This window comes from Kogia breviceps, chromosome X (assembly GCF_026419965.1).
Source record: "Kogia breviceps isolate mKogBre1 chromosome X, mKogBre1 haplotype 1, whole genome shotgun sequence".
Lineage (NCBI taxonomy): Eukaryota > Metazoa > Chordata > Mammalia > Artiodactyla > Physeteridae > Kogia > Kogia breviceps.
In genome coordinates, this window is record NC_081330.1 from 61,384,649 (window position 1) to 61,396,714 (window position 12,066).

The following is a 12,066-nucleotide window of genomic DNA, read 5'->3' on the forward strand; positions in this document are numbered from 1 at the left end:
TAGGGAGACCAAGAATTTCTCCTTAGAAGACAGTTGTAAGATTATAGAATGAAAAAAAGGAAATCTTAAAGACATTTCAAGGGAAGAAGTGGCTGACCTTAGTAACAGATTAAATGCCACAGATGAAGCAGAGGGGAAGGGTCAAAGATATAGATACCTCTAAAACTTCAGGGGATTTAAAGAAAGGTAGTTCAATAGAAAAGAGATAGCTGGGAAGGACAGCTGATTTTGAAAGTGGGGAAAATTTATTTTTAACATGTTGCATAGGTTACTGTGGGTTAGCGTTTAACCCCTTGATAGTAATGAGTTAGGAGAGGGCAGTGGAGAGAGCATCAGAATCATCTGAAGACCTTAAAAAACAACAACAACAACAACAAAAAACCTACTCTGCCAGACAGCATATAGTTTATTTGAGGGGAAGGTGTGATTCCAATGTACTATCCTTCTCTTTTTCTTTTTGTTCTTGCCTTTCCACCTCTTAATCCTCCAGTCCCCAGGAGAGAACCATTACTTTAGGTTTGGGGGCAGGGGACTGGAGCTTGAGAGAGATGATCCCCATACACCATACTTCCCTTCATCTTCATTCCCTTTCTATGACTCCTACCCCTATCTCTTCAGGCTCCAGTTGAGAACCATTACTTTAGATTTGGAAGGGAAAACTGGAGATTAAGAGAGATTGAAACTGGAATCGATTTGAGAGTCATCAGTCATCAGGAGAGAGTTGAATGCATAAGCTAACTAAGGTTGTAAGTTCAAATAAATGAACAGAGGACTGAGGCCAAAGCCATTATTGAATCTAAGCTTAAGATTTAAATATTAGGGATATAAAAACTTTTCTCTCTAGTGAGCTATAATGGTCTTCATTTTCAGATCTACCTTTTCTTTTAAATACGATTATTTAATGTTCTAGTTATCCACATTTCAATTAACTCTCTTGGAAAATGTTTTCATTATGCTATGTACAACTGTCTCAAATTAAAATACATATATCAGTGTGTGGTGTGTGTATCTGTGTGTATAGCTTCTTGTTTGGTTCCTTTTTTTTTGAAAGAGAGCAAAGGGAATGAAAATGATTATCTTTCTTGAGCATGTATGAATTTGAAATGGCTCAGTACTTATTTTTGCTTTTCTTTCATTGTTAAATGTTTGTTTTAAAAGCTTATCTTTGGTTTAAAAGAAAATGTCTTGTTTCTATTTCCATATTGCTTTGGTTTGGGGAATTTAGGATTGAAAAAATGGTTGGTTACATTTGCTACAAATCACCTCTCATTTGGCCTATATATTGTGGGGTACCAGAGGTGTATTTCCTTAAGCGACCTAGTTTTCTGGTCCTGTTTTGACCTACTATCATGTAGATTCTGCATGATTTCATGATCATGTATTACAAGTCTCATTTTTTTTCCTGAAGAATTTCATTGTAAATTCTAAGTTGTACTAAGTTGACTCGTGGTGTTTTTTGTTTGTTTTAGTTTGAAATGCTTACTGGTACTCTGCCATTTCAAGGTAAAGACAGAAATGAGACCATGAATATGATATTAAAGTAAGTGTAAACATTTTTTTTTCTTTTGGGAAAAATTCCTTGCTTTCAGTTTTGAGAAACTTGTTATGGTTTTCATTTGACACAAAAGAACATTTTTCACACTATCTCATTCCCTTCCACCATATAAGGGACATTATTTGCCATTGTGAAAGCATTCTTTAAAATTCTTTTTGGGATTTATCAATTTAGAAGTATGGCTAGATTTAAATGAAATTTTCTTAAATCCTCTTTTCCAGAGCAAAACTTGGAATGCCTCAGTTTCTTAGTGCTGAAGCACAAAGTCTTCTAAGGATGTTATTCAAAAGGAATCCAGCAAACAGATTGGGTATTGTTTATTTTCTTAGCTTTTATAACAATATACTACATGCTTTGGGAGGATAATTATAACTTTATGTTTTCTGATCTAAGTTCATTTACTGCTGCTATGTGTTTATACATAGAATTCTATATTTTATGTTTGCAAAGATCCCAGTAAACTCTGTTATATCCATCATTAAAAAATGGAGTGGTCTAGTTATTCAGAACTTATGTTTAATATATATCATTATATCATATGAATATGTCTTTTGACATAATTCACAGAATTCTCCCTTCTATAGGTAATCCTTTTAGATATTTGGAGATAATTATTTTGTCCCTTCCAATATTCATCAAGATAAATGTTATGTTTCCATAACTGCTCATTATTTGGCTACTTTCTAGTAGCCTTTCCCTGGATCCAAATGTGATCCTATTATCCTGTTTATGTCCATGTGTTAAAATTTTGATGTCACTTTATTCATTGCATTTTTAATTTGACCTATAGATATGAGATCATAAATTGAATTGTGAAGAAAATGAAAATTGCTTAAATTTTAATGCTATGTTAGACATGATTTTTATTTGATTCAGAAGGCATTTCAGTATTTCATGATACCCTATGTGCTTCAGCATGAACATCAGCTATTTTTTTATTATATTAAATTCAGAGGACCAATTAATAAAACATCAGGTAAGAAATCATAAACTTTTCACTTCAGGGAATCTATGAAATGTGTGTACTCCTATTTATAGATAATAGCCTGGAAGCCAGGTAGGCAGATTAAAAAATCAGACTGGTAAAAACATTCTTTCCAATTTTTATAGGTTCAGAAGGAGTTGACGAAATCAAAAGACATCTTTTTTTTGCAAATATTGACTGGAATGTAAGTTCAGTAGAAAGTTCGTTACTGAGTACCTTTAATAAAAGCAAAAACTCAAGAGTAAATGGTAATATATGGACTTTGCTGATAAACTTAATCTATTTGTTTTATATTTAGTATGAGATTTTATTTACAGGTGTAGCATTTCATGCAATTACCTTGAACCAGTAGATGTGTGGATGATATGCAGTAAATTTTTGTTGCTCCTTTGTCTTACCTTTTCAATATGGTTAATATTCTCCCCTATTCTAGGTTGGGGAATGTGGAGGGAAGAAGAGAAAGAAGTAGGATGAATCAAAGAACAGATTCTTATAGAAAAATGAATTCTAAAGAATCTAAGATGTTATTTAATTTCAAATGGTTCTTTGTCATGTATTAGAACAAATTAAATTTGTTAAAAAGTGAAAATCTTTGTATATAGGTATTTTACTAAATTTTGAGAGAACATGAAAACAGAAACATTGTGAAATTCTGCAAAGTCATATATTAAATTTTTTTAAGTTGCCACTCCCAGACTAATGAGCTTTTCTTAGAAAAGCTCACTTTTTGTTGTTGTTTACAACACAGCTTTATGTATTTTATGTACTATTAATCATCATAGGTAAGTGTTTTTGATTATTTAGTTCTGGCACTGGTATTGAAAATTTTCCCAAAATAAAAAGTGTCTCTTTTGGTTTCTAAGGCAGAGGTAGGGAGCCACTATTCACTGACCAAATTATTATTTCTTCTGGCTTGTAGAACAGGTTTCAGAAGTTAATATTTTGATTTACTTTTTATAGTTGTAAAACTGCAACACATTAATAGTATTAATAACTTGAAAGGCCACGCAGTGAACTTAGTGCATGGGAGTCTGCCCTTTGTCATATCTGTATGCATCCCTCTTTTGGTGTCCTTGCATTCCTTTGTCATTTTTTTCTAATGCTTCTCTGCTCTTCCTTTTTCTTTAACTAGAAAAACTAGAAATTATTTTTCCATTATTTTTATATCTAAACAGTTTGTTTATTCCTGTTAAATAATAAAAGAGTGGAATGTGTACATATTTAAATAAGTTAAAATTACTTTAAAGTAATCCTCTATTAATTTTTCCTCACTGTGAGACTGTGAGCTTTTTAAAAAGTAGATTTCCAAAAACAGTTATGTTGTAAGATATTTTATATGTCTTTCAGAAACATAAATTTTAGGAAGTTATATTGTTAGACAAGTTTAAATTTTTGAATTCTGTAAAAAGAGCTCTAAACAGTACATCTAATGCATATTTTTATGTGAAAACAAAATAGGTATAATGCATATTTCTTGGAGATAGACTAATTATTAATTTTGATATCCTAGAATGTTATTAGTTATTTCTACATGGTAACATTGTGATATGTTCTGTATGGTTATTTTATCAGTGAGAATTCAAGTCAGTTTTTGAAATCCAAAACTGAACAGAATTATTCCTCATGAATGCAACCTGTGGCATTGCTGCTGTGTTTCTTGGTCTCATTTGATTCTGTACATTATCTCTCAAGTTTAGATGATACACAGAATTTGGTTAACAGGTTACAATTTAGAATTTGGTTAACAGGTATCTGAAGCCTGTTGAAATTTCATTTATGAAATTGTGAGTCTTCTGTTAAGGACTGTGAATATCATGTTCTGCTTTAATAATTTTTCAAGTATTAATACGTTTCTATGTTATTCTGTTATTTCTTCTAGAAATTATATAAAAGAGAAGTTCAGCCTCCTTTCAAACCAGCTTCTGGAAAACCAGATGATACTTTTTGTTTTGATCCTGAATTTACTGCAAAAACACCTAAAGGTAATGCATGTTTATGTGTAACATCAGGGCTTTCATTCAGTTAAATGGTTAAAAAAGTAAACTAGCTTCTTAGGTAAAAACTAAAAGAATTGTAAGTTTGCAGAGGGTGGTTTGCCCTGTGTGGAGGTGTGGATCCTATATACAGCATTGCTTGGACACATTTCAAGTACAGGCTTTACATGGGAAATATTTACTAGGGAAGCAGAGACTAGAGCAAAGGGTGAACAGTTTCTTTTTTTCTTAATTTAAACGTTTTTTTGACATGCTAATGCATTAGAGGATGGGGGTAAGAGGTAAGATATGAGATATATCACTCTGACTTTTATAGTTTAGAATTTAATGAGGTTTACTTTTATTGGCATCTGTGTCATACATTCATTCAACAAATATTGAATACATACTATGTACTAAGCAGTGATGGTTCAGAAGTTAACAGAACAGACAAAAATTATAATCTACATTGAGCTTGCATAATAGTATGGGGAAACAGATAATATAAAATAAATCAAATACCTAATATAGTATGTCTGATGATAACATTGAATGGTTTCCTTTATATTTAAAGAAATGATGACATTTCATATCATAAAATTCTGTGTAGTTTTAATTAAATATAATTATTTGGACATTAGATTCTCCTGGTTTGCCAGCTAGTGCTAATGCTCATCAACTCTTCAAAGGATTCAGCTTTGTTGCAACTTCTATTGCAGAAGAATATAAAATCACCCCGATCACAAGTGCAAATGTATTACCAATTGTTCAGGTAAATTCCACTTAGATTATTCAGATTAGGGATAATTATTTCTTTCAGTTATTGCTAATGGATTTATAGTGATTTTTAAGTGATTTTTAACTGCTTCATTTATCTCTGTATAATGAATTAAAGATGTCTCCATATGTTTTGGAAAAAAGCAGATAGTAGTAACTTTTAATTATATTTATATATTTGTGTGATCTCTTTTGGCAAGAAAATGTAATGGGTGATGTATTAGCTAGTCGATTTAATTATTGTATTGGCTTTGGGGATCTAGAAATTCTATAATTTAGGATCAGTTCAGAATCTGTGTAAACCATTTATAAATACTGATAAAACTTCTCTATAATTATTCTTGATTTTTAAAAGATTTAAGAAGAATGTATACTTAGGAGAGAAGATAAAAAATGTGAAACATATCATTCTCTTTTGTATTTTACTTTTTAACAAAAACAGATAAATGGAAATGCTGCACAATTTGGTGAAGTATATGAATTGAAAGAGGATATTGGCGTTGGCTCCTATTCTGTTTGCAAACGATGCATACATACTGCTACCAACATGGAATTTGCAGTGAAGGTATTGTCTCTGAGGCTAACTTTTGTTTGTTTTATATGCGTAAGTTAAATTGCAGGTTAACTGACAGACAGTTTTTCAGTGGAGCAAGTGGAGAAAGCAAAGATAAAATGATGAGGAAAACCTCTTAAGACTTAATATTTTCATTTTGAATTTCTTTCCAAGACTTTATTTTGTTCAATAAAAAAGACTTTATTTTGGAGGAACCGTGTGTTTCATGAATGTCTGCTTTTGAATAATTTTATTTTAATGTAGTATGTTAAGATTGAGCAATTGTGACAATTACTGTCACATTTGGATCAAATTATCAGTATAGTTTTAGATGGAATATAATGTTGAAGAAAGTGCTCTGTTTTTATTGTTTCAGTTATAGGAAACTTTTAAATATTAAAATAATGTGAGACAAACATTACTCTTGAGTTTTATTATTTGCTTGAAAATATAACCAAATTGCAATTATGTCATTCTTTTTTAGACAAAGAAAATATTTTTCCTCTGAGATTTTTCTTTTCTTATTTCTTAGATCATTGACAAAAGTAAAAGAGACCCCTCAGAAGAAATTGAAATTTTGATGCGCTATGGACAACACCCTAACATTATCACTTTAAAGGATGTAGGTATTTAAAATCTATGTATCAGCTAATCTAATGAAGTTATGACTTGGCACTTTATTTTCTTATTGAAACTTTTCATGTCCATGGTATGTTTACTTTCATGCCACAAAATCTTAAGACTCTTAAATTTGCCACTTCAGTTCTTCTTTTTCCCCCTATGATTTTATACTACTACCCTTCTTAAAAAACATCAGAAAGGAACTATGATGGTTGGTAAAGGAGAGTGTCCTGATTACTTGAATGTATTCTAGCTGTTAACTAGTTAATATTATCACCAGCAACATTTATTATTCTCTAGCACTACAAGTATAGAAGATACAGGAGATTGGGAATATGCCAAATTCTAGGAGATTTTACTTTCTTGATTGTACAGCAGTTGGCTGTAGCACTGTGGATTGTTGCTTGGGTGAAATAGTATTAGTCTACTTTTTTTAAAGTGAACATATAACTCATATTAATAGATGTTACTGAATGCTGACTTTTCACATAAAGAAAATAATGCTCTTTCCTCTGTAGAAAAGGCAGACAAATAAACCATCACCTTGATCAGTTTGTTTCAGATAATATGATATGCATTTTGATTTATAATGCTTAAATAGTATTTTATATATATGTAAATGTACATATGTGTGTGAATAGATAGATATATGTCTACACATATGTGTTTGTATGTATAGATGTAGATATCACATGCTCTGAATAAAAGGGTGTACATATTTTTAATATATTCTTGATATAGTATTTGAATTCAACAAATATTTAAGACACCATGTCAGATAATAGACTATGGGGAAGATATTAAAAAACAAATAATATATTTACTGCCAGAAGGAAAGCTTACTATCATTAAGGAAGGTAAGTGCCTATAATACAGTAAAAAAATGAGACAGATGCCATTTAAGAGGCACAAAGTTCTACTTTTCCATTTATATTCTTTGATGAAGTATAACAGAAAACTTCAAAAGTTAATACAATTATATGTTTAACATGGTCTCACAGAATGGTGTAAGAGTCCATTTAGCCAGTTTAACCTTCAATAGAGCCTGCACTATATTACTACTAAAGGAATAATATATTTTTAACACTAGAGGTTCATTAGAAAAGCAAAGTAAGTATAATTTAAAACATTTCAGAATTGTAATTATAAATAATATCATTTAAAATATGTTCTTTTTTAGGTTTATGATGATGGTAGATATGTTTACCTTGTTACGGATTTGATGAAAGGAGGAGAGCTACTTGACCGTATTCTCAAACAAAAATGTTTTTCAGAACGGGAAGCTAGTGATGTACTGTTTATAATAACTAACACAGTTGACTATCTTCATTGTCAAGGAGTAAGTTGTAATTATATTCTTCCTTTTAATTCTGGGGCTTATATCTTCACAAAATAATTTATAGGATATGACACCTAAAAATGAATTACTTTTTCTCTCACATATTTTTATATGGAATAGCCTAATAAAATTCATAATGTAGTGAAAGTTATAGGATTAGAAAATTGGATAATACCTTATTAATTTTCTTCACTCTACCTGTTAGCCCTAATTTAATAGCATATTAGTTTGAAAAGTGGTTTGAATTATATAAATATATCTAACCTTGACTTTTAAATTATTAAACCTAATCAAACTTAAAAGTGATCCATAAAAGAGTTATCCAAGGGCATGTTGTGAATATTATTCAAATTATACTATGCCTAACATATAAAGTTCTGGCAAGACTGCATATCTTGATTGTTGCCAGCCCCTCCCCCAATACAGTAAGAAATTTGGATTCTAAACATTTGAAGTATTACTATATTGAAATTTCTAGTGGAGGGGCAGGCCTGTTATTTTGCTTCCTATCTCTTCATAAAGAAAGCAAATGAACTGAGTTATCGAAACAAGGTCACTTTTATTATATATATAGCTAAACAAGAAAACAAAGTCACAAATAATTTAAGAATATAAGTTTGAATAGTTGTAGTAGTAGATATGTACCCACTTACATATAAACAATAAAACAATGAACGACTCAGAAATGACATAATGAAAATTCTACAGGGGCCAGAACTCATTTCTGAGTGTGGTTTTATAGAGTACATTTTCAGCATTTTGAAATGTAAATTGTACAATGCTAAAGGAGTAGTTCTATAATAAGTTAATTCCTTGATTGTCTTTATCAACACACTCTAAAATAAAGGATGAGCAGAATTTTTGAGAAGAAGAAAATGATAAACATCTTTTCTTTTGTTTATTATTTTAGAAATTCAACAATACATCAATTAAGTAAATTAATGACAAACGTATTGAGCACTTCTACATGCCAGACATTGTAAAAGGTATTGCAGATTCAAGCATGGGTTTAAGTCTTGACCCTTGTCTTGAAAGACCTTTTAATGTAGTAAACTGCTGATTAAAAATAGGTCTAGATTAAATGAAGTGGATAGTGTATCAGAAAGAAAATCATCACATAGAGAATTTCAGAATATTTTCCATTTCTAGCATTTCATTTGGTTCTTACTGTTTCTGTTTTTCTGCCGAGTTTTCATGCATTGAAGGCGTTTTGTTTTACTTCACTGAAGATAGTTATAATAGCTACTTTATTTTTTAATTTATCTTATATTTATTTAGTCTTGTGAATTTTGAGCAAAGGCATTTTGATGAGCTATAATTGACATATAACATTGTGTACGTTTAAGGTATACATGTTTATTTGAGACATTTATATACTACAGTATGATTACCACCATAGCATTACCTAGCACATCTATCATATCACAATAATAGCCACTTTAAAATGCTTGCTGTTAGTTCCAACATGGTTAATATTGGAGTTGGAATTGATTTTCTTTTTTCTTGAAACTGTATTCCATTTTTTTGGGGGGAGGGGTTCTTTGTATATCAGATAATTTTGGATTGTGTACTGCACATTTGTGTATTAACTTATGGAGATTTGTTATATTCTGTTATTTTTCTCCAGTTATTATTTTTTGTTTTGTTTTCAGTGGGTAATTTTCTTAGCAGGGTTTGTGCTGAAAACTCTGCTTTTTGAGCAGCAGCTGTGGTCTCTATCTATATCTTTTGTCTTTATGAACTACTTTGAGCCTCCTCTACACATTTTTGATTCAAGGGTCAGTTTTGGCTCTTTCCCTTACTGTGTTCCTCCACTTAGCATTCACAGTTTCCCAGCATATATTTTCTGGTCCTCCAGGCCAGAAAGACAGTGGCCTTTTCTTCATGTCTTTATTACCACTGTGTGCCCTAGGGGCTGTACTAAGCTCTAGGCTAAAAGCCACTGATATGGGAACCTACTCATGTAGCTCCCTCCTTCAACCAAGTATGTACTCCCCACCAGAGTCTTGTCTCCTTTTGCTCATTCCCCAGTACCTTCAAGGTAGTTGATTTTTCTACCCAGGTTTTATAGTTGTTTACCATGGGGAGGGGGTGTTGAGTAGGGTCTTAGCCCATTATAGCTACAAGTGGAACTGATAATTGAGTTTTGAGATTGGAAGTGGTTAACAAAACTGGTGGCTTGATAAAAACTGGCACATCTGTCATATAGAGATAATTTTGTCTGTGTACTTCAGGTTGTCAGGGCCATGATGGTTGGAGAAAGTATCATTTTCAAAATTTTATGATTGAGACATTTCCTTTTCCTAGAAATATATTAACTTACAATGTTTTATTCCACAGATATTTAGTTAGCTATAGAAATGTAAAGCTTTTTTTTTAATGTTCGAGGTTGTTCATCGTGATCTTAAACCCAGTAATATTTTATACATGGATGAATCAGCCAACGCAGACTCCATTAGGATCTGTGATTTTGGGTTTGCAAAACAACTTCGAGGAGAAAATGGACTTCTCTTAACTCCATGCTACACTGCAAACTTTGTAGCACCTGAGGTATTCTTTAAAACTTCAGTATTTGCCTTTCATTCTTTTCCTTTAGTTAAATGTATTTGATATCATGTATATGTTATGGTAGGTAGGTAAAAGCTGAGTTATCTTGCCCTTTCCCAGCTATAAAGCTCTTTAAATCATTGAATTCTGATAACTCCCAATATAAATATTCAGACTAATAATTATCATCTGAAACCAACCTGAATGTAATAATCAGATTATTCTATTCTGTTGGGTTACATAGTGGTTTCAGAATCATACCCTTTTAGAGCAGGGCAGAGAGTGAAGATAACCTTGCCTTAAATATATTAAATATTCTAAATGAGGAAACTGAGGCTCAAAGTACTTAATATCAGCATTCACTGAGTAACAAAGCCAGGATAGATTTTCAGATATTTTAGTTTGTGCTGAACATGAGGTGATTTATATTGTTTAGCATTATACATAACATGGGCAATGCCATCCCCGATTATCTTTAAGATCTTCTAATTCATGGAGAAAACAGCTTCACAGGGTTTTTTATAAGCAATAGGGTTTTTCTTGGCAAATAACTTTCGTATATAGATCTTAGAGAGAAGAGACAGGAAAGGTGATGATGAGGAAGTCAAGGGGTGCACATTTCACATTTGACAAGCTCCAGCAGTCTGTCAGTTCTGATAATGGGGATGGGAGCTTTGACAGTAGCAACTCCCACAGCAGTGAAAGTATGGGTGATGAAAAATGAATCAGGGATGGCTTTGGTCATATAGATTCTTTATAAGTTTTCTTTGTAAAAGTCAAGAACTGTTCTTATATGTTATGAATAATGCTAAGTCATATGAATAAATGTTTAACACAAATCAAAATATACAGATATCCTCAGGTTAGAAAACTAGAATTTTCCAAGTCAGAAGAAGAATAAAATAATTTGAGGATGAATTCCTCTCTCATGTGCTTGTTTTGTGGTTTTTTTTTGCATTAAATACTAGTCCTTTATGGATAATATTGCACATCAGATATAATACAAGATACAGCATATTTCTTGTATTGAAATATCAACAAATCTGTATTTTAATGTAGCTATTAGAAAAATAATATTTCTAGTGATGAAAATAGAAACATAGAAAATAGGAAAATAACTTTCTAATAGTGAAAAGTTCCCATGTTAAAATTTATTAAATCTTCCCTTAGGATGTTAATGTTGAGGAAGAAGTATAACACCTGCTTTACAGGTTTCTTTTAGTTTTTTTTTGTTTGGGTTTTTTTTTTTTTTGCGGTATGCTGACCTCTCATTGTTGTGGCCTCTCCTGTTGTGGAGCACAGGCTCCGGACACGCAGGCCCAGCGGCCATGGCTCACAGGCCCAGCTGCTCCACGGCATGTGGGATCATCCCAGACCGGGGCACGAACCCATGTCCCCTGCATCAGCAGGCGGACTCTCAACCATTGCGCCACCAGTGAAGCCCCAACAGGGTTTTTATGATAAGATTTGCCCTGTAAGAAATTATGTGTGTATCCAGATAATGTGCTTTAATCTATATTTTAATTATATTCATAGAATAATGAATGCACAAATTTTTGTCACATTAAAATATATAGAAACTGTATTTCCCAAAACAAAAATTGGGATGCATGCATGATTCAAGAAGGGGTTATTGTACTGCCCCCAGGTGTAAGAGGTATCTTAGACATAAAAAAATTAGCTTTTCTAGGGCATTTTAATGGTTTTATAGAATAA

At 31.8% G+C, this 12,066-nt stretch overlaps 1 protein-coding gene across 8 annotated transcripts in view; it reads left to right on the forward strand.

Annotated features, from left to right (window-relative positions):
* Positions 1-12,066, forward strand: part of RPS6KA6 (ribosomal protein S6 kinase A6) — a 158,700-nt gene that overhangs the window by 102,558 nt on the left and 44,076 nt on the right. For 6 of the 8 annotated variants that reach the window (XM_059051260.2, XM_067023965.1, XM_067023964.1 and 3 more), the window contains 9 exons: positions 1,470-1,540; positions 1,777-1,865; positions 2,666-2,724; positions 4,420-4,522; positions 5,155-5,285; positions 5,733-5,855; positions 6,376-6,465; positions 7,645-7,803; positions 10,192-10,353. In XM_059051260.2, coding sequence (XP_058907243.1) covers positions 1,470-1,540; positions 1,777-1,865; positions 2,666-2,724; positions 4,420-4,522; positions 5,155-5,285; positions 5,733-5,855; positions 6,376-6,465; positions 7,645-7,803; positions 10,192-10,353 — 987 coding nt within the window. The remainder of the gene's footprint in view (positions 1-1,469; positions 1,541-1,776; positions 1,866-2,665; positions 2,725-4,419; positions 4,523-5,154; positions 5,286-5,732; positions 5,856-6,375; positions 6,466-7,644; positions 7,804-10,191; positions 10,354-12,066) is intronic. The other 2 variants (XM_067023968.1, XM_067023967.1) reach the window with 1 other exon arrangement.